At 37.9% G+C, this 23,916-nt stretch overlaps 1 protein-coding gene and 1 long non-coding RNA gene across 2 annotated transcripts in view; one reads left to right on the top strand and one right to left on the bottom strand.

Annotated features, from left to right (window-relative positions):
• Nucleotides 1-3,863, top strand: part of SLC39A12 (solute carrier family 39 member 12) — a 32,123-nt gene extending 28,260 nt beyond the window's left edge. The window contains exon 12 of the mRNA XM_018909363.3: nucleotides 3,735-3,863. Within this exon, the coding sequence (XP_018764908.1) occupies nucleotides 3,735-3,863 (129 nt within the window). The remainder of the gene's footprint in view (nucleotides 1-3,734) is intronic.
• The window catches only part of LOC108961471 (uncharacterized), a 33,678-nt gene that overhangs the window by 8,117 nt on the left and 1,645 nt on the right, over nucleotides 1-23,916 (bottom strand). The gene's annotated exons all lie outside the window — the stretch shown is intronic.

Raw genomic sequence — 23,916 nt, 5'->3', positions numbered from 1 at the left:
ATAAGTGTAAAGATACAAGGTAGGAGGAAGGTCTGAGCAAAAATGTGGAGCAATCATAGCTCATAGCAGATGTCTCAGGCCACATAATTTATTGAAGTGATGGATATTGAAGTCACACTTGTAGCAATGCAGAACTTAAATGCCTGCCCACCTTTGTCACATGGGTCTTTAACATCATGTGTTCATGTAAAGTTCCTTGCAAGCTCCTCCACAAAGATGGAATGTTTTGAGTGAGTAGATCAAGAGGGAGAAAAAAAGAAGCCTCTTCATAAATTATTACTTTGTTTTTTCCCAAGACTGTCTGTCTCTCCCTTGTGTTCATTACTACTTCATGCCTGAGATGCTCTTTACCAGGCTCAGGCGTCATACTTTAAACCTGATATGCCATTCCAGTATTATAACCTATTTAAAATTCCACTTACAGTAATTGATCTTAGACCTTGGTAGTATTTTAGTCTGTTTTTGCTGTTGTAACTAAAGTGAAATGAACATAAATTTCATCTAAGAGCTTCAGAGGGAACGGCCAAAGGATTGTGGATGTGTCAACAGTCCTGTCTGAGGTAGTAAATAACAGACAAGAACACTGTGTACCAAGTTGCAGCTTGTTCTGACAGAGAAATTTGGAAGTGAGGCTGCCTACCAACTGTCTAGGCATGGTTTTACTAATGGGGCTAAGAACACCGTACACGTATTTTTCCTTCAGTGTAAATCGGCATCTATCAAGGATCCACAAGCCCCTAGAACAATACCATATTTTTCCCTCAGTCTTCAAAGCAATGTGCCAGCTGTAAATCCCAAGAGAGAATATAGTTCCAGGCAGAGACAGGGACATGTTTTGCCTTGTTCTCAGCTTGTCATCATAATCTTAGTCTTGATGTGAAGGGCAGAAAGAAGGGAGAGAGGGGGGAGGACCTTATTTCTCTCAATTCCTTTTATTAAAACAACTCTTATCAGACTTTCTCTGCATTTTGTGAAAAGAACTGCCATTGAGTGCCTCACCTGTTTGTCAGTGTCAAATATCACAGGGATTATTTTATTTTAAAAAATATTTATGTATCACTGCAGGCATCTATAGGTCTGAAAAGTTCTGTGTTTGTATCGCATGTCTCAAGAGAAAATGAACCATTCTTTTTGTATTTTTCTACTTTCTGCACAGAATAGGTTCTGTACTGTGCTGCACTCTCATCTACAAACAACAGTCATCAGTGCTCCTGCCAGTGGTGTACAAGCACACAAAGTTTGACTGTAATTTTCAGTACTTGTTTTATGGGCTTTCACATATTCACGTGCTTGTCAGAATAGCAGTTAAATAAAACTGAACAGCCTCGCTGGTTTCTGCACTGAGGAACACTGAGGCATGTGAGTGGAGGTTTGTTGACAGAACAGCACCGTGAGACTGCCACCACAGACAAAGTAGCACAAATCTATTTCTGTTGTTAATTAAAGGTTTTTCATTTCTACAAATGGCATTGTAACTCCATTAGCAAGCTGGGTAGGCTAATAATTTCAGAAATTGAATAAGGAACAAAAGATAAAATCACTTATATCCATCATTTTTCACCAAGAAATCATGCAAAACCGGAGTTTACTCTGAATAATTTTAAAAATGTTTTCAGTTTTGAAGATAAGAGGGTAGTTTTTAAAATGATCTGCTGGACTGTTGCAGTGCAGCAGCCATGCCACATGTGCCCAGCTTGGTGAAAACTCTTTTTTAGCCAGTACAAGCCTGAGAGCCTCACATGCCTTCTTTAAGTGTGCTGCTTCCTATTTCTTCTTATCTTTCATGCACTCATGATAACATGAGCTGGAGCAGAACAGAGCACTTCCTTGATGAGCAGTACCTCTTTTGCCTCGGACAGACTTGAAGCATTAGCAAGTGTGATAGCTTCCAAGAGCTTGGATGTGCTGCTATGCTCCCTTAACTCGTGAAGTGGTTTGCATCTGCCAGTTAAATAGGTTTATGCTTCTAAACAAAAACATTCTCTCTGCTGCACCACACACTTTTTTGTTCAGAGACAACTGGGTAACCATAGCTGATGTTGTGACAGCAGCCATTTTATTTTAACAGATAAGCAGGGATGTCACACTAGGTATGGCCATAGAAGTGCTTGGTGTGTTGATTATATGCATGATGGAGGGAGTAGACATCACCATGGGATGTGGAAAGGGTACTACTTGCTAAGAATTCCTTTTGAAAACTCTCTTAGGAACCTACTGTGCATGAGTGCAGCTTCTAAATTGTCACTGACAGCAATAAATAAATAAATTGTCACTGACAACAAAATTAAATTTTGCAGTGGGAGAGAAAATTTTCCTGTTTGGAGAACTTTTCCCTCAGGAACACTGGGGAAGAGGAAAAAATAGACTGATTATAAGGATAAATAGGAAAGACTAAACATCTAGAGTGGAACCCTGCATTCAGGCTAGGTCTTAATTAACAGTCTTTACTTATATACACAAAAAACTCTGTGTGCTCTGATCATTTAAAACTGTCAGTTCAGAGTTTGATTTACATTAGAACTTTGAGGTGTTTACACTTTCTTTAGATTAAAAGTTTATTCTTTTCTTTAAACACTGATCAAATATGACCGCATAAGTTTCTCTACTGTAATTTAAACAACTGCTTTGTTGTAATGAAAATCCAGAGCATTTGGGTTTCCCTGTTTTTTTCAGGCAAAACTTTAAAGTGGAGGCAGATTTTTAAGCACAGTTTTGTTTTGGGCCCAGGCCAACTTTGAGAGAAAAAAGAATGCAGAAGCAGCAACCCCAGAGAGCCCCCTCTGACAGAGGGAAGGACAAGCATAGCAAACACTCCTGTTAACCTCCTTGGTCAGCACCACTCCACTGTCTCCCAGTGGCTGCTGCTGTTACAGCTACTGTGAAGAGCCTCCAAAGTGCACAGGAACTCAGTAGTTTTATTCAAGCACTGAAAAAATCACCCAACCAAGACCAGAGGTCAGCACCAGACTATTGCTCTGTATTTATTTCCAGAGTTGATGTGACAGTATTAGCAGTCATCAGTATTTCCCCTGAATAAAGCAGAAATATTAAGAGAATTTGAGCCTGAGACATCATTTCTGCAAGCTCTGTTTAGACACATATTTAGTTTAAACCTTTGGTAAAATACACTGTGTAGAGTGAAAGGTCAATGTAAGTAGCTTTTATCATGATTATAAACAAGTGTTTCTCCATTACATGATTTAAAACTTGTGGAGAAAAATACTAAACATGGGTTTTTTTCAAGCATATTTTAAAACTCCTGTTTTCTACTTGTACATTTCCTAAAGCCCAAGTAAATAGGAGTGTTGCCAGTTATTTCAGAAAAAGCATGATTGACCCTATATATAGTACTGAGGCAAAAAATACTCCAACTAGTTTATTCCCACAAAAGGAAATCACTAATTTTACTAAATAAGCATTTCCTTGCAGACAGCTGTATAAAATTACTACAAAATATTGAGACATTAACAAATTTCAGAATCTTATTTATAATTCTTGTCAGTGCTAGTAAAAGAATCAAGGTGGGTAGAATTTGATTAATTTAAATATTTCGCTGTCAAGATCAGCTTTGCCAAAATGTACAGAAAATGCTACACATTAATAACTATAGTCAGAAGCTCAGCATTTTGAAAATTGCTTTTTTTTTAAATGAAGTTTGCCTTGTTTTCCCATAACTTTTTTTCCCACAGATGAATGTATCTGGCTCTCATTCTGCTGTCTCATTCTTTTTTTAGCTTCCTGAAATGACTCATATTCAGACACGGCGACCCTGGTTGATGTTTCTCCTTCAGAACCTTGGATTACTATTAGGCTGGCTTTGCCTCTTACTTTTGGCTGTATTTGAACAGAAAATTAAAATATAAATTTTCTGCTGGAAATCTCGAAGTACCACTTATGACAGTGGATAGCATTATTCACAATTTTGTTATGTCTGCCATAGTAATGTGTAAATTAAGTTGCTGGGATTTTATATCTGAACAGTAGATAACTATTTTACTTTATTAACTTATTGTTCAGATTTTTGTAATTATTTTTTTGTAAACATGAATGTTTAGAGTTCTGTTATATTTGCTACTGAGTTTACCAGATCCCATGCTCAAACTCACAGGAGCTTTTGATTAGTTTTTATTGAGACTGTTCTAGTTGAATGCTCTAAGTGATCTCTGCCAGTCTGATTGAGGAAAAGAATAAAACACTTTTATATGCAATAATTAAAGTGGACTAACCATAGTTGAATAATTTGAATATAGATTTTTTTTTTTTGCCTTTTAGTACAGAGAATTATTTCTTTAAATCTAAAAAGGGTGACAAAGCTAAACTGCTAAATGGCATAAAGCAATCGCATAAAGTCTGCACTTTCTACTTTGTCAACATAAAGATTCTCATCAGTTACATCTTACTGGACCACTGTGGCAGGAAAAAAATGACAAGTGTAAATGTTGAAGTTTATGACACAGAAATTTGGGAATACTCTTTTTGTAGTATAATACAATTTCTCATGTGTGTGATGGATCCTGTGACAGTCAAGCACTGGACTAACCACCTTTTGCATTGTCTCACCTCTGGTGGTTGCTTATAGTAACTGCTTATGAAGCATTATAAAAAATATGTTTAAATTGCTTTCCCCTGATATTCCTTCCAGGCTCCTCAAATGAAGGGATTTCTTGTTGCTTCTGAGACATCACATTCAATAAACACTTGCCTTCCTGTCAGCAATTAGCTTAATCATAGTTATGTGATGTGCATTGTGGAAAGAGCTTTTTCAATTGTCTAGAGAGCATGTACTCTCACTGCAACTCCTCCCATCCTGAGTGATTTTTGTGTAATTAGTCCTCTTGATTTCAAGTTAATTCTGCAGAAGTAGAAATTATTAATTTAATTTAGTTTTGCAGAACGAGGTCTGAAAGAAATATACAAATTCTGCCCTGATTCTGATATGCTGAGCAACTTCCAGGAGGTATTGAGCAACACTCATCAGTGTGATTTCAGCTCTTTACAGGATCTCAATGGTACAAGGACTTCTCCCCTACCTTATTTATACTTTTGTATGAGAACTAAATTAGGTTTTTTCTTTCTCCTCTGATGAGCTGTTGAAATAGGGAGAGGAAGTTACAGAACAGACCTATACTCTTTATGAAGCAACTGGAAGTTTTCTTTTCTTTGTCTAAACTCTGTCCTGAAATATCTTTACAGTATGACCCAACATGGCTGTCTCACAATATGTCCTGTATTTATCTGATAGCTCCTAGTGAAGGTACAATTATTCTCATAATTCAGAGGGGAACAGAGTCTACTGTCCTACAGCAGACTGTCAGGCCTGTTAGTTCTCAAAAGCTTCATAGGCACCATACTAACTTTTTAAAATACAAAGTGAAAAAAATACTGAATGGCACTGTTTATGATAGACCACACTCATGGGCTTGTGAACCCTTAGTCAACCACTGACTAACCCTCAAGGAAATAAACCAAACTTAGAGATAATTTTAAAAGTAGATATACATTCATTTTCAGTGCCTGTTAGTTACAAGAAGCTGTAGCAAATACCCCAATGCAAATCTAGACAAACTTAGACATCTGCATGCCTTCAGAAACCTTGTCGCAAACAATTTATCCAAGGTAACACAGGAAGTCTCTATGTGACAGGGGAGTGAACTGAGCTCTTTTTAAGGTCTGAAGTACAATCCTAGCTTCTTTTATTTAGGTGTGCAAATATTACTATTGCTTTTTATGTTGATGTAACTTTAAAAGGTGAGTTGAGAAGCCATGACTAATGCTTCTGTTTTAAAAGTTTATTTTTTTCCCTGGAGCTTGTACTTGATTTTATTAAGGTAATATTTTTAAAAAGTCGTTTCTCAGTACTTCATCTGTTTGTATTAGCACCAAGTCACTTCATGACCTTCAGCTGGGACAGTCAATTCAAGCAATAGCAGGGCATCACTGGACGTAAGCAAAATCTATTCTTGTATCAAATGGTGAAAATGAATATTGAAAACATTCATTATTTCAAAAAGAAGAGTTACCATAGTTTGCATGCTTATGTATGCTTAATGTTTGCTTCCATGGAAAGCAAGATTACCAATATGATCATATTTTAGTAATGTTATTGTATTCTGAAATATTTGTCTACGATTTATTAATGTGCCTGAAAGGGGATGAGTAATTTCTGGCAGTGTGTACTTTAAAGTTGCATATGAGCATAGGTTCCCATTCAGATATGTTCTGTGAACATATTGTATCTAAATTTATTAAGAAAATGCCATCTTTTGGCTATATATGCTTATCAGGTATCTTGATCACATTTAACCACCAAATGTATTTATATAGCCTCCACCACAGGCACAGATACATTGTTCAGAAAGACAGGTAATCTTTATTTCTCTAACAGAGCTCTTTGGCCTTTGTGGTGTTTGTCAATAAGTGAGTAGTTTCATGACTATTTTACTCTGGTGTCAAACCTGAAAGCCTGAAGTCTCAGCAGCATAGGAAAGTTTGAATTCCTGTGGCAATAAGGGAGAATTTATCTCACTACTTAAGGTTAGTGCCTCTGCTGTAAATCTCTTTACATTAGTGTCTTTAAAAAGATACTGAAGGTGGAGTATTACCATATGTAAATCAAGACCTCTAGCCTGACAGAGGGCTGGAAAACTGCTCCTATGGATAAACAGAAAACTAAATAAGTGTTTCCTATTATCTCTTCTCCAAAGAGATTCACCTGTTGACTTAATTGTTTTGGTCAATGTTCTCTAAAAATTCCAAGAAAAATAATAGAATATGTTTTTGTGTCCTTACAAAAGAGAAGACTCAGCACAAGTGTTCTTATGATGCATTCTCTTTTAGATTGTTTTAAATCTGTAGAGTTTATTCACAGAGATTTGAAACAGATCTGTTTTTAAAGCCAGGTATATCTTTCTATTGCTTCAAATCTAACAGACATAGAGCACAATATGCCAATGTTTTCATTGAGTCAAATCCTGAATAAGGACTGCAGAACTTCATCGCTTGCAGCCCTTAAATCAGGACTAGTTTTCTCTGTAAGAGGTGTGCAATTACTCAAACAGATGTTATGTGCTTGATGGAGAGATTACTTGGTGAGGTTTTACAGCCAGTCGGGCAGTTCTAACTAGATAATCATAATGTTCCTTTGAAACTTTAAATACATGAATCTATAGATAAAGGAATTTTTCTGGAAGAGGCTGTGTTCTCCCTTTAGTGTTTCTCCCTTTCATGTATTCTTAGTTTTCAGGCACTCTTAAGACGAAATGATCTTGCTTTCCTTCACAGAAAACTAGAGAGAAAAGGAAGGGTTGAAAGAATTTGTTTGCTATGGTATTTTTTCTTGGAAGTTAGATGGCAGAGGGCCTCATAAAGAATACTTCCAATTCCAAACTACCAGCGCTCCTGAGAGCTGACCTTGTACCTCTCTTTTCTGTATATGTTACACATTATCCAGTGACTCCTAAGATAAATAGTTCCTTCTTTGCAGTCAGTTATAGTAATGCCTTCAAGTTTCTGGAGCTCATCCGCATGTTTTAAATACTGCCATCTATTCCTTTACTGTATTTTGTGCTTTAACATGAATGTGGCATTTTCTGCAGAGACAGAAAAATACCTTTTTCTTATAACAAAACATTGTTAGTTTTGGCATTTACCCTTGAATCGTTTTTCTATCACCCTGCCATTGCACTTGAGAATGCAAATTATCATTGTAACAGTTTTAAACAGGTTTATATCTGTCTGATGTGTGGATTAGGGCTGATACCTTATCAATGTTCTTAGCTTTTCTTTCTTTACTGTAACCTTTTGTCAAGCTTTCTTCTCATTTAAAAAAAAAAAAGCTGCCTTCTATTGAGAGCGTAGCTGTAGGAATGCGACTACAGAAAATACAAGCAGTAGTTGCACAATGGCTTTAATCAAAACAAAAAGTCCTGCAATTTATTTTACTAGACCCACCTACATTCCCTTCTCCCCAAAAGAACAAAAAAATCCACACATGGAGCCGTTGCTCTGGGTCACGTAGGGGAATGTAAGAAGTGCCTCTTTCCTTTTATGTCCCTGATAACAGGACCGAGCACAACGGGAGCCCCTGCACAGGCGCCCGGACGCATCGAAGTCCCGGCCGTGCTCCCGTCGGCGGCAGCGCCGAGCAGCGTCCCGGGGCAGGGCTGGTGCCGCTCCCCGACAAGGGACAAGGCACGGAGCAGCATCCCGGGGCAGGGCTGGTGCCGCTCCCCGGCAAGGGACAGGGCACGGAGCAGCATCCCGGGGCAGGGCTGGTGCCGCTCCCCGGCAAGGGACAGGGCACGGAGCAGCATCCCGGGGCAGGGCTGGTGCCGCTCCCCGGCAAGGGACAGGGCACGGAGCAGCATCCCGGGGCAGGGCTGGTGCCGCTCCCCGGCAAGGGACAGGGCACGGAGCAGCGTCCCGGGGCAGGGCTGGTGCCGCTCCCCGGCAAGGGACAGGGCACGGAGCAGGCGGGGACTGCGAGGGGCAGCCGCAGGGTGGCACTTGGGCGCTTGCAGCGGGAGGATCCAAGGGTTTGCGGCTGTCTCACTGCAGGGCACGTTGGTTCACGCTGCCTGCTTTGGAAGTGAAAACTATTGCGAAAGCGGTCGGGCCCATCCGCCGTGAGCGCGGCTCCGGCAGGACAGTGATCCGCAGGAGCCTGCAGTCAGGGCGATCCCAGGGACTGCCAGGGAGATCCATCTCCACCCCACAGCTGCAGGGCACCCAAACGGAGCCTCTCTCTTCCAGGGTCTCAGCTCTGTCATTGCCAGAGAGCATCAAGCACAGGATTACCTGGCAACCTAAATCTGCTTAGCAACCATTTACATATTGGCCCAAGATAGTGCCGACCAGCTCTAACTTAGTGCTATAGATGTGTCCATGTGTGCCATTGTTTTGTTCCACTGCAGCTGGCTGGGGAACCCTCCTCTCTTCTCAGGGGCCAGGACCTAATTTGACCCATCCAAGAGAGGTGAAATGAGATATGCATAGGGAAATAGACTGATCAATTATTATGACATATTCCAGTCTTGGTCACCAAATGTCCTCCATGCACTCTCATGCTGCAGGGAGGGCAGCAGGCAATGCCTGCACTGCTCTGTTGGGTGGCTGCCCAGGCTGTCCTCCTCAGGTACAGGGCAGGTGAACAGCAGCCATAGCTCAGGCCTGGCAAGTGTTTCAGAGCATCCCAGGTGTCTCTGTATTGCTGGTGTATCCACCAGCACACCACCTGAGGAACACTCTTTTTAGCTTTTCTGGCAAAGGCTTTCTACTGTTTGTCTTTCCACCTGCTATGAAAATACCACAACCCATATGATATAGGCTATTATCTGTTCTTGTCCACCACCCATGTGGATAGTTTTGGACAGGTTTTTGTGTTGCCACAGTTTATTTTTTCAGAAAGGGAAATAGAATGTTGGAGAATTAACTGAGAAGGAGAATTAACACAGAAGGAGATGCTGGTACACACTGGTACCAGTAATGCATTTCATTTTTTGAGAGACACTGCTCAAACATCTCATTTTTGGAGACACACTGCACAAACACAAGTAAGTCATCTTTTGATTCCACACTGAAGTGTGTTGGTGTTATCTTGGTGCTCTCGGGTGATTTTATCACCAACAACTGGTAGAGTGCCCTAGTTTCAGGACTTCAAAGGCTATCTACATATTCCTGTGCAAAGGCATACTATGAGCTCTGGAGCAAGCACACCTACTTTTTGACTGTCATCCCAATCCAGAAGGGGATGGGTATTGAATTTAAGTATACAACCTAATGCCAGCTATATGCATGGGACAGTGACTCAGGAGCAGGTAGCTATAATTATTAGCAGATTTAGAAAGTTGTAAATGGGCAATATAGATCTGGTGGTTCAGCACTGGAAATAGTTCACATAATACAAAATAGATGACTTTCAATAACTCTTAAACTTGAGACAGGAATTGAAAATATGATCTATATGTTCATAGGTATGTAGGTTGGAAAATACATATTCATATTTGATCAAATCAGTGTAATTTTGTGCACAGGATGTAAATTCCATCTCAAGTAATGGAAGGGAAAAAAGCTTACAAGAACATAGTCCATTTTCTATCATTTCCCACTACCATAAAACCTAGTTTTCAAATAGGCTTTTTGTACTTGCAATTAGCAAGAATATGCCATTTGTCTAGACAAAAGAGTAGCTGAATATCTGATGTTTCTGGAATTATTAGACTAAGAAAGCACATGACTATTTGTAAATTCCTTTCTAGCATGTAATATTTTAATACACCATCAAAATTCTTAGGTTGGACTGCACACAATTAACCCTCATTCTTGACTGAGATTCCTGCTCATGGAACTATGTTTTCTAAAAGTAATTAAAATGTATTTCACTTGAGTGAAGTGGCTTTTTCTGTTTCCTTCCCTTTCTCTCACTTATTTTCTCTCACTTATTTTCTCCCACAAATATAATTCCTGCTATGTTTTAAGTTCAGTTTTAGTGGAGAAAATCTGATTTTTTAAGAGATATTTCATTACTTTAGTGTGCGTTGGATCATGGGCAAGAGAGACTTCAGAAAGGATGGTTTGAATTCTGAGGAAGCATAAATAGAGCAAGAGGCTCCTACTGGGTTTTTTTTTGGTTGTTTGGCTTGTTGTTTGAGGTTTTTTAACTTGTTTGTTAAATTTTGTTATTGGAAAGTATACTTCAGCTTTAAAAGAAAAAAGAAAATAAACAAATGAAACCCCAACAAAAATTTTAAATGTCAAGGTGTAAATACCAACACTGGCATTCACCAGTTTACATTAGACTGCAAGTGATCAGGTCTTCTGCACATCTGCAATTACTCTTTTAAAGCTATTGCTTCCCAGCTGAGACACATTAGCTGACCCTGGGCATGTGCCTAATGTTTTGGAAATTCTAAGTAAAACAATTGCTAACCACTTTCATTTCTACAGCCTACTAGTATTACAGATGAAGACACAGAAAAACAGTTTCTAATAATGGATAAATATTGGATTTAGGCAACAAAAACCTGAACATTTCTGGTGACTTGAAGCAGATATGTACTTGCAATACACTCTTGCAGTTGACAATTCCGGTATGAATGTAAACTACAGCAATTACAAGAGTTGTTTTGAGTATCTCGTATTGATTTCAAGTAAGAAATAATCCACACTTTTCCCTTCAGAATTCACAACACAAAGGGTATCTCAGACATTAAGAATAAACCTTCAGGTCCCTGGCTTTCTCATGAATTACATTTTTGTGAGTTCAGAATGGCTATTTGAATAGCAAAAAGGCCCTTTCCTGTCTTCTGCACTTTTGTCCTTTGCTACTTATTTCAGAAATAGCCACCTTTTACAAAGAATTGCCAAGCTTGTTCCCCAGAGAAATTGGTGGTTCACATGGTAAGACACGCAAAGTTTTGGCAGAAGAGACATTTATATTCAGTTTATTCATCATTGCAAAACAGCATCAGATGTCAGACTCAAGACTTTGCTCCCTAATGCTCTTAAAATCAGTGAGACTTTGCAGCCTGTAAAGAATAAAAAACTCCTGAATTCTCAAGTTTTTTGATTTATATTGGCAAAATTTTACTAAATGCAATAATTTCTGCTTCATTCTATTTTAAACAAAAGACAACACGGGCTTTTGGATTCTCTATAACAAAACTCCTAAGTTTGCACAGTGCCTCTGTTACTGAGATCTACATGATAAGGAGATCATCTGAAATACAGCTGGCAACCAGCACTGTTTCTCAAGTACTGAAAGTTCCTAGGCAGTATGTTTGATGAAAAACACATTGCATGTTCATTTATCCTCAATGTCTATTTAAAATGTAAGTTATAAACATCTCTACTACAGACCAGCTCAAAAACCCTATATCTGGTTTACATCCTTCAGTCACCACAAGGACACTTCATTAGCTAATCCATTGTGAAACTGATTTTTAACAAAATAAAAGCAAATTCAATTTGTTAAGTTTAACCAGATCATGTAATACCCTTCCAGTGAGTCAACCACCACAGTTCTAGCTGCCTTGTGTTATTATTTTCTGGTGACAGATAGGCTGTTACAAATACTTCTACCATAATTAATCTGCTCCAAGGGAAAAAAAAAAAAAAGGTTGAAAGTAAACTTCTAAATTACTTGGTACTGCACCTTACAGTGTAAATGGGTCCTTGGGGTTTTGAGGTCTATGAATGTAAGACAAATAAGACAAAACAATTTCCCATGCAGTTACAGGGAAGAAGCAGTGTTTGATAAGTCTGTGATGCCAGATAATAATCACCAATAGTAATGTAACAGTTTTGGCACTAGCCTGCTTGTCTTTAACTCTGCCTGTTGGCTACATCTACTATTTTCATTCTATTTATACACTGTTCCATATTGCCTACTTAAATGAGAGAATAATCAATCAAGCTCTCTGAGAGAAAATCAAATGAAGAAGAGAGTTCCTTCACAAATGAGGTTTTTTCCATGTCTTGTCTCTCACATTATCTCATCAGCTGAATTCTGCAGAATGGCCAGGAAATGGTAAGGATTTCTACTAGAGTTCAACAGAAAGCTCAAAACATGGAGATTTCCAGCCAGTTTTAAACAGCATCTTTGGGTGCTTCAAGTAACCCCTAGGGCTTGGTAAGTTTGTCAGTTTGTAGTTAGATACAGCAAAAGAAACTTCCTTAGCTCTGCTTCCTTTGCACAAGGCTTTATAAGGTAGCACAAGAGCAGTAGGACAGAAAATAATTGTCAGTGAAAAGCCCCAAATTCTGCACAGAAACCACCTGTTTCTAGGTATGGCTAATGCAAAAGGTAGCAAAATATATTTATCCTACCTTTTTCTCTAGAGTTTAGAGACCTTTGAGATTGCAGGGATAATCCTGTCTGGATATAAAGAATTGGATATAAAGAATTGGATATAAACCTCTCCAGATAGTGCACACATTTTCTATTAAAGATCTGCATCTGATCACTTCTCTGTTAGATTAGTTGAAGGGGGCTATTCTGCCAGGCTGTATAAAATGTAATTGCAGATCAGAATACTCAAAAACTAATCCAAAACTAGTTAGAGTCATTTCCAGAGACTGCTAGTGCATTTTCTCCAGGGCCTACTGTTCCTTGGAGCAAAGACCAGAATCCCCAAGTGATAAATTTGTCACCAGGCTGAAGAGTAACAGCCAAAGAAGAGCTGAGGTGGGCAAACACCTCTGGAGATTCTCTAGTCCAACCACCCTAGCTCAGAGCAGGTTCAGCTAGGCAAGGTTTCCCACAGTCATGTATCAGCTAAGTGTTGAGAATCTCCAAGGATGGAGACTGCACAACCTCTCTGGGGAACCTGTGCCAGCACTCACCCTGTTTCAATGTGTGCACTTCACCTCTTGTCCTCTCACTAAATACCACTGAGCCTCCATCTTCTGCACAACAACAGTTTAACTTCAAGTATCCATGCTTATGGATAAGATGCCGCCAGGCCTTCTCTTCCTGAGGGTGAGCAGTCCCAGCCCTCTCAGCTTCTCCTCATGCAGCAAATGCTACAAGCCTTTAAGCATCTTTGTACAACTTTGCTGTCCTTGTGTTTCCATGTGTTTCTAGTCCTGGGAAGTTCAGCATTGGGCCCAGATATGTCTCATCAGGGCTGAGCAGAAAGGCAATGCTGATGGACAAGCTGGACATGAGCCAGCAATGTGTCCTTACAGCACAAAAGGGCAAAAGTCTCCTTTACAAAGCTGATTTCCAGCTTGATCCCAGCCTGTACTGGTGCATGGGGTTATTCCTCCCCAGGGACAGGACTTGGCATTTTGACTTTTTGAACTTGATGAGATTCCTGTTTGCCAATTTCCCCAGCCCATGAAGATCCCTCTCAAGGGCAGCACAACCCCCAGCTCTTTACCACCTGCAGATCACATTCCTTCTTTTCTTTTTCTCCAACCTACCACCTTAAATTAATTCCTATGTAGTTCTAAAGAGAATAGATGAGTGTCATGCCTCAGAGCTGCCAGCAAGTGTGATGTAAGCACAGTCCTTTGGGGAGTAGGAAACAGGGATCTCAAGCTCCTCCTGATAAAAGCAACAAGGCAATATCCCCAGCAACGTTCTTCACACATTACATATCTTGCCTAAGAATAGGGATCTGTGTTTTTCCCTCAACCATCTCTGGAAAGGCAGTGATCCTACTTTTGGTCACAGGATAGTTCACAAATTAGGCAATTTTGAAGCATGGCTTGGCTGGCCCCTAGAAAATTCTTCATTTCTAGGTCTTGAATCCTTGAGAGATAACATTCTGAATTGCTTAGACTGTAACAGAAGCTGAATTTGGGGAGCTTATGAACCAAATGGAGTTATTTAACAAGTTTATGTAACTCTAAAATTATCCATGTATAGCAACTTAACCCCAACTTTGTCCTTTCCATCCAGCCTTAGAGAGTTCCAATAGTGCACAATATTCTCTGTCAAACCACTGCTACTTCTAGAGATGGGAAAAGAATGAGATGAGACAAATATTGCACAGTTATTTTCTTTTATTCTAACACTCCCAGCCAGTCCACATCCCTGCAAATTAGTACAACTTATGCTGTGCAAAACCCACTAGAGCTATAGATTTATATGTTAAAAGTTTAAACAATTAAGCATTTTTTAAAAATAAAAATAAAAAGTTCAAACTCCACTTACTACCATCTTTATTTCTGCCAAAGCTATGTCAGTATGTGAAGTACCCAAACACTGTCTCATCAATAAGCTTGTTTGAAAATCTGAAATTCAAAGAATGATGTTTTAAATTCATATGTTAACAGTTTACTTGCTATCAATAAATTCCTTCATTTTCCTGCACTGCTCAGATCTGACTGTACTTTCCATGCATTTGTTAATGCCAAAATGTGCCCATCAGATAAAGTTTTCTATTTGGATAGAACTTCTTGTCTTTACAAAGCTGTTCATAAGTCTGGAGCACAGGCTTTAAAATGCCAAGTTTGTAAGATGTCTCTTTATCTGAGTGAATGTGTACTCAGTTGAAGCAATAGCCCCTTACACTTCTGAGATTTCCTTAGAAGAAACCAGGAAGAAATTAAAGGTAAATGTGGGTGAACTGCAATAAAAAACTGAATATGTTTCAAAGGTGATCTCAGTGCATTTATTTAAATTAAAAAAATAAAAATCACAAATCCTTTAATTAAAACAGTTTTCAGGGCCCCTTAGAGAATCACTGCAGGAAGCAGTTCACCCTGAATCTCAACAGCTTATTTTTTGCTATCAAAAATTATCAGTATTTATAGTTACAAATGTAGAAACTTACACAATACTTCCTCTGAAGAAAAGGAAAATTAAATCTTAGGAAGTTCACAAATACATTCTTCTGTGCTGTTTCACTTACTTTTGCTACTTTGATCACACACTTTCTCAAAGGTTTTTTTCAGGCAAGTACAACTAGCTGGCATTCCCAAAGGTGCTACAAGATAGAATGGAGGGTATTCAGCAGGCTTATTACAGCAGCATTTGTTCCCATGAACTTTTTTTCCAAAATGTTCAAAATTTGGTTCCTCCAGGGAATACCTTTATTTGCCTTAAGACTCATACTTTGCTCTGGTACAATGAAAGGCAATCTTTTGTGCTGTTAACAGCTCTGGAATTGTGAATTACTTCTATTCACCCAAGAAATGCTGTTTCAATAGCATTTAATCCCATGTAAATGTTTAATGTGAAGTCCTAAAAATGCATTTCCTTAAGAAGTGTAATTCCTATCTTTCTCATGACACAAGTAAGGGGGTTTAAAATAAAATTAGCTCAATGGTTTGCAAACCATGGAATGTTTTAGATATTGTTTCTTGACATCTTTTGGTTGTAAACAATAAAACAGAAGTTGATGATATGGCTGCTCTAGGGAAACTAGTATCTATTTTCTAAATGTTATAATTTTTTCAGATATATATTGCTCCTAAAGTCACAGAAAATAACATTTCATATCATAAATCATTTGAAAACACAAACACTTTTGGTGCTGTTACTACGTGTATATTGCATGTTTGCCCTGAGAATACATTTATGGTCTGAAGAAAATCTAGAGGTAATGAAAGTGATAGTAAATGCATTTTTATGAATGTATGCCTCCTACTAATCCCTTATTTATGGTGTGGGCCAGATCCAAGATAGCAGAAATGAAAATTAATAGGTAATTTTCTGGCAGGAAAATTTACTCCATTATTATGCACTGAATATTATAACAAAGAAAGGCTGTTCCTTTTTGGTCTCTCATAGTGGATTGACAAGACATTTGGCTGTCATCCTTAAAATTTTTAGATATAAAAAAACAGGCTTTGCAGTAAATATTTGCATTTGGTTGTGGTTTTTTGCACTGTGCCAGGACCAAAAGGCTTGAAACCTTCCAAAACTGTTGAAGTAATAGCTACCTCTTCTCATTTTATAGCATTTCTGTGTTTTAAATGCATTTTTATTTCTCATTTGGGAATTCCTAGCAAGATCAGATTTTAACATAATGGAAAAGATAATTTGGAAGCTGTTGTGGAAAACAGGTTACTAGGGTTACGAACCTGTGAACTTGTTTTCTACCCAAGATCTTGTAGAGGTTTAGAAGATAGGGGGTTCAGGTCTCTTTTATTTTGTAAAGAAATAATATTGACTACCTCAACAGATCTCATTTTAAAGGTTTGAATATTTAAAACAGTGGCTGGTGCAAAATCTTGAAGAGCAAGAGTCTCAGGACAAGAGCAGTGGCTTTGCCTGGAGTGCCCAGCTCAGGGCACTGCTACTTCCACAGATTTCAAATTTCCCCCAGCTACAGCAGTACAGTGGAGTTGTATCCATATAGGGAAGAGAGGTACACTCAGTATTCCAACCTGGTTTTCAGGTTACTATGCAAAAAGGGCTATGCAGTAGCTGTCAGTGCTGTAAATCCTCTGAGGAACAGTAATCTTAGCAAATTTAGTGAACTGCAATAAACCACCTTCATCTTAGAGCAGTGTTAATTCTTGATAGAAGCCCAGAGCACTGAAACAATCAAACAGAAAAATCTGATCTCCTCTCTCGAGTGACTTATCTGGCAATTCTCAGAGAACCTGGCCTAATTTGAGCTACTCTTCTTGCACCTGTGCTAATGTGAAATGTGACGAGAGCACTAAGAAACTATTCCTGAAAAATTCTCAGTGGGAAAAGGTGGCTTGTGTGTGTATCCCACCTCATATACCCCAGCTGGCAGCTGTTCAAACTGAGCTGCCTTAGCTGAAACTCAAATGACTCATCATTTTAAAGACAATTGTGATTTAAAGCATGCTTCTATAATAGCTTGAAATACTCCTTATAAATGAGTAAATGAGAAAATGAGATGACTGTTTATAAAGAAGAGTGCATATTTATAGTGTTAGTATTTTCCTTCTCTCTGAAAGAATTATGATAATAATTCCAAAATAGTTCATCCTTATAAAATACATAAGAAGAGTTTTGTTGAGAATAATTGTTTTAAATTATTATTAAAATAACTAGAGCTTGCCTGGTGTCTGCCTCAATTCAGAGCTCTGTCATAGGAGTTTATCAATCAAAATAACAACTAAGTTATCCCAACTGGCTGTTACTCATCTTATTCACTTTAGAACAGCTGATGTCACAGAAAGGGATTTTAAAAAAATTATTATTACTTTCATACTAGCCTACTTGCTGATATCCTTTACTGGACTGGATTTATATTTATGAAGCTGAAATAAAATACTGACTTTTTCAAAAGTTTTGCCTAGACCTGGCACATTGTGATGTGGTTGTACATGACACAACTACTAATGTGGGTATGATGTTTACAAGTCTCTTGGGGGAGTTTTGTTGCTCAGAAGTAACACTGGTGAAACACTATTTTTGGAAGTATTATCATATGGATTGCTCTTACTAGCAGTGTTCTTGTGCATGAGGCTGTGTGTTCACATCAGTATTGTTAATCTGAGAAGCTTCAATGAGTGCTACAACCAATATATGCTTAAAATAACCCTGATACAAGAGCTGCTGTGAAATTCTAGTAATAAAGTCATCAGGTAGAAACCTACTGATAACTCACATTACAATCAGAATAAATACCAAAGTATTTGGAATGCTCAACCTTGAGCAATAGAAGAATTGTTACTCTGATGAAAAGGGAAGGAGACACCAGGGAGCAGATTTTGCACTTTTAGCCCCAAGAAAGTGATTAGATTTATTAGGCAACCAATTATTCCCATTCTATATGAAATACTGTTTGCTATTGAAGCAAACAGTATTTCAGCACCACAGATATTTGGCTGATTGGCACTTAATATGCCAGCCTGGTAGGAATGTATAAGCAGTCATCAAATAAATTCCAAAGTCTGAAATGCAGAATCATAGTTCATCTCTATCAATGAACTTTTTTTTGATTCTGCCCTGCTTAAAGCTAAAACTTTTTCTGTGGTATCTCTCAGCATAATGTAGCTTTTTGACATTTTGACTTAGATTTTCTAAGTGGGATGTACAGCACTACATAGGTTTTTCTCTTAAACTTAATTAAAAGCAACTGAGGAGCCATAGAAACAAAGGTCTTTTGGCATATACATACTTACTAGAGTGAAATGGAGTAGGTTAGATAAGACAACATTTTACAGTCCTTCCAAACTAATACTAATTACCAGAAGTTAAAAAAACTTTTTCATTAGTGCAATCAGTCCTGATGTCCTTGCTTTGTGGTATGTGTGGTTTTTGCCTTTCTGACACTGTATATTATTTCCTGTAAGGCTTAAAATTCTGCAGTTATATGGCTCTTTGTGTGAATTGGCTTTACTGCACACATTTTCTGGCTGTTTTTTGTTGATTATGGTGCAATCTGAGAAGTGCCAGCACAGGAGTCTAACCTGTCTGTGCTCCAAATGCATGGGAATTAGCGTTAACAGAAATTCTGTTTGTGACTCAGTCCCAGTGTCCAGAGAACAGCCAAGCATCATTTCCCATTCATGACATTCTGCTGTGTTTGTCTTAGGGCACTTTGGCCTCACGGTTTCCATGTGTGAAGTTATATCCACATGGAGAAATCTTCAGTTGAATTACCTTCCCTCTAAGACAATCAGGAAAATGACCAGCAGAAGGGTTAGAGATTCAGACAGCCCCACATTTAGCTGGCCTGTGAGGTTCAGCACCTATCCCACTGTAGCCAAGGATGACACAGGCTGAAGCCATAAATCAAAGGCAGTTTTACAACAGCTGACCAGCACCAAGGCAGCATGCTTCCAGCAGCACAGAGTGCAGTGAGTGCCAGCCACCTGAGCACTACCAGCTTGTTCAGGTGGAATGTGCAGCCCTGGCTGGATCCCAGCACTCTCCTGTTTTCCCTGCCAGCTGCCTTCAGCCTTTCTCAGTACAGACTTCTGACTGCCAGGGATGTGCTGGGACACAGCTTTACTCTCTTTGCTATACCATGGAGTTACAGAGCCACTGTTGTTCCACACCAAGCTTTCATCTGTCCTTGGCTTCAGAAATCTCTGTGGACCAGAAGTTGTTTCTCAAAAAAATTTTAAAGCAGGGGAGAGGGTCATGAAATAATCTGGATTTCCAATCTGCAGTGATTTGCTTTCAGCAAAGCCACTGACTGACAAATATTTAACAATACATTTGTTTTGGGCTAGAAATGCAAAGATTTTTGCATTTATCTGCAGATGTCTTTGTTCACAGTATTAAGATCTTGAGGTATTTTTCCAGAGAGCCAGGGAAGTTGAAATAGAGATTATAAAAATGTCTCTTGATGAGGCAGGTTCTTGTTAATCTAAGATCCTGCAGAGAACTGTAATTTCCTACTGACAAAGATAATATTCAAGGATCACATGGCCTTTGTCATCTAACAAACAGTGCTGATTTTACTTCTGCAGCAGGTAGATTTTTTCTGTACTGTACAGCCTGAGGGCTTCACACCTGAGACCTTACAGCACTGCTCTGATACAAGTGAAACAAGACAATTTATGGCAGAGTCCACAGCATTTCTATGTTAACAACATGGTTTTCCTTCTGCTAGTCTGAATGGCTAAGTAAAGATCAAAACTGCTTGAAAAATATTTTATATTCTGTAGAAAACAACTGTTTTTCAAATACCTTTCTGTCTGTATTTTCAAATTTTTCAGACTTTTACTATTTTAATTTTACCAGGAATTTTAATTAGTATTTTTTTTTCTTTTGTCTTTCTTTCTATTCCATTTTTTCCCCCAAACTTGGCCTTGGATCCCAGACAGAGGAACCTGTGCTATGAATTACAAGTGGGGTTTACTATATACCTTTGCCAATGAAGCTGGCCAGTCAAATCTAGTCCTCCTTTTTTGTACAGATGCTAAACACACTTTTAAAGTAACTGCATTGAATTATTCCAAACAAGCTTGATTCAGCTTGTCTGGGAGATAAAAGTGGGAGCAACAAACAATTATAAGATACTAAGCCTTGAAAGTCTTCATTTTGATTTGGAGTGGGAGGATGTTTGGTTTTGTACTAAACTGATGCTATACACTTATTGCAAATGGTTCCCAGTCTGATCATTAACTTTGAGTGCAATACAATGCTACTACTAACTCTCTGAGCTCTGAAAATATAATCAAACTATATTTTCATATTATACCTAAGTTTATTCTTCAGTGCTTTCCCTACTGAAGTATATGTTTAACAAGGAAGGTGTGGAAGTGTTAGTGAATGCCGAATGTTCCATTTCACTGGTAGGTTGCAATGTAATATTTTACTTCCTGGACATTTTTTTTACAGATTTTTTTTCTGTTAAAGGAATTATTTTTAAATAATTCCTTTAACAGGAAAAGGAATTATTAAAAAATAATAATTAAAAAATTATTATTTTTACAATAATAAAATTATTAGTTTAAAATTATTATTATTATTATAAAAATTTAAATATTAAAATTATGTATAGTTTTTTAACTTGTATGTTACATTTACAGCCAGTCTACCTTTTTAATAATAATAAATAATAATGTTGCTTATCATTTGAAAAAATATGTATGCACAGACCTACTAAGCAAACAGTAACTACACTTAGAGAATGTTTGTTTCTGTTTTTAAGGACCTTTTGGTCTGTAATATGATATCTGTTTAATTATCCAAAAGCCAAAAAAGATCATCTTTAAGATGCCTCAGATCAAGTGTACCAATTGTGTTTCAATACTTTTTGTCAAGTTTTTCTGTTTGGAATTGACTTTATTTTGTTTTATTCAGTAAGTTTGGATTTTTTCTAAAAGATGTTATGTAGTATCTCTGAAACTTTAGCTATTTCTAAAATGTAAGGGCTGATCTAAAAATAGGATTACCTCACAAAATGGGATCTGAATTGAGGTTCAGAAGTAGTAAAGAGCAAACCTGGAAAACCCTCCCGGGGTGCCAAGTGATCTTAAAGCCACTCAACTGGATGGATTTGTGTTTCTCTTTCAAGTTGCACCTGGGACCAAAGAATAGGTAACTCTTTCCCAAAGAAACTCCTAAAACGATGCTTATATCTACAACATATATCTGTCAGGAAGTTCCTGTAACCATCCCAGGCAGTGGATGCACCATCCCTAAAAACATTCCAAGTCAGATTGGACAGGGCTCTGAGCAGCCTGATGTAGTTGAGGATATCTCTGCTCATTGCAGGGGAGTGGACCAGATGAGCTTTAAATGTCCCTTCCAACTCAAACTGGTCAGTAATTCTGTGATTCTATGATCACGAATGGTCTCTGTTCTGAACACACATTTTCATAGGACAAGTAATAAATATTAATTTTTAGTCAGATGGTTGAATATTCCAAGAAGTTTGAAATATCCTGAGATTTTATTACTGTTCTTAAAGAATATCTTAATTTATCCAATGCCTTTTTTGGTTAAAAAGCCAGTACAGTCTCACTGCGGAAACACTGAACTGTTCTGTATTTCTTTTTTCTGACTTGCAAGTTATAATTTCACTGGCTAATTATACTATTATTTCTAATCAACATTACATTTTAAAATGTTAAAAAAAATAGCATTCAAATTATACAGTGCAAGCCATTTGGCAAAATTACTAATTCTGCAAGACATTCAGAATAATGAAAGTATTAAATGTACTGGATCACATATTTGTGCAAGAAACACACCTATCTTAGAGTTGTTTTTTTCGCTTTCTAATTGAAGCATGGTAGCAAATGCAAAATAGTGATGAATTTTCTTACAACATGCAGAATGTAGCTATGCACATGGAGATTATATATAGACACTGTAGTAGATTGTGGTAAATGAACTTTCATTGCAGTGGCAAACAGCAACATGAAGGATAATTAGAAAGAGTTCACAGGCTTGTTTCACAACAGCATATGTGCAATCCAAGAAAAGCAGAGCAGACACCCAGACACGTAGTGATCTCAGTTGCAGTGTGAAGGAGCCCTTATGAGCAGCACCTAATCTGTTTACGAGCTCTCAGAGCAAGGAGGATATAACAAGTTTCTGTCTTCCACAAGATCTTCATGTAGATACTTGGGTGTCTACTCTGTTTCATTGCTAATTAATAAAAGACATGTAAAAGCCCTTCTTATAACTTCAACCTTGTTTACTTAGGGGAAAAAAACCCACCAAAAAAAAAACCCCAAACCAAACCGAAACACTTACTCTGGCAAAAGTTCCTAGTAAAAGCCCTTTAGTTTAATGCTAATGGCTGAACAAACACAGAAAACAAACTGATGTTTCCTCCAGAAGGAACTACATGGCAAATGAAGTTGGAATTGCTGAGTGGGTGACCACATTTAGCTGGCCCTTTGATGCTTCAGCAATGGCTACTGTTTAGAGAACTATTACACTGAACATAAAAGTGAGAATCAAAAATTAGTCTTGTTTTAAACTGGTATATTGGATTTGAAACAGCAGGAATTCAGGAGTTGATTCCTAAATAATAGTTTGTCTACAAACAGCTAAAGTTTTGGTTCTGACTAACTCACTATGTTACTGTCATTATTTCCTTTATGCTGGGTGGCATATAGAGCAAAACTAAATAAAACAGTTTGTTTTTTGTAAAAGCATGCAACAGAGATTTTTCTCCAAGAAGCAACCTCACAGTGACCCAACTTGAAGAGCCCAGAGACTCACACTGGTAAGAAATATTTATGACATTTTCCCTGCTACTTATGCAAGCAGCCATTCCCCTATATATTATTCTGTTGTTGAGAGACTTATCTTAATACAGAGTGTTTTCTTTTTTCATATGTTTGATCTATTCTAAATGAAATGAAATCATGGGGTTTTGCTATGTAGTGAAGAGTAGATGAGCATTCAGAAGATATAAGCATATTAGCTACAGTAAATGTTGAATTACTGTTTATGAAGTGCTAGAAAAAAGCTTGTGTGAAGTAAGAACTATGTTAGTTTTTATAAGCCATACTGAAATATGTCCAATGCAGGAGAAATCATGTTTGGGATTCTGACATCCAATCAAAAACTAGTGTAGAGCACTTTGTAACTCGTGAAGGGCTCTATGAAACTAATGAAGCTACATTCATGAATGATTTTCAGGACTCCTTTTGGTACCCTGATGTACAGATCATTCACAAATCTTGGAAAACTAGGGCTTAAGTAATAGCTGAAGAGGAATGGTTTTCTTTTTTGATGCTTCTGCCTTCAGGTGGATGTGAAAACTGACAGGTCTTCCTGAGTTTTGAGTGAACAAACAGATGCACAATGATTATACCAGGAAAAAAAAGAAAGGAAACAAAGCAACAGCATGAAATTTATTCGAATATTGTCCAAACAAAGGCTGTAAAATTTCATCTGGAAGATATTTTGTTCTCAGGAAAAATCCTTTATGGCTAATTACCAAAGACCATGATCTGCCTCTTTTTTTTGAGGAGGAAATTTTTTAAGGCTTTGCTCATTATCACTCTTTGAAATTCATTTTTCTTCCTGTTGTGCTAGAATACGCTCCATGTATCTTTGCAGAA

This window comes from Serinus canaria, chromosome 2 (genome assembly GCF_022539315.1).
Source record: "Serinus canaria isolate serCan28SL12 chromosome 2, serCan2020, whole genome shotgun sequence".
NCBI classification, from domain to species: domain Eukaryota; kingdom Metazoa; phylum Chordata; class Aves; order Passeriformes; family Fringillidae; genus Serinus; species Serinus canaria.
Note: the sequence above shows the minus strand (reverse complement) of the source record. Positions and strands in the feature narration are given on the sequence as shown.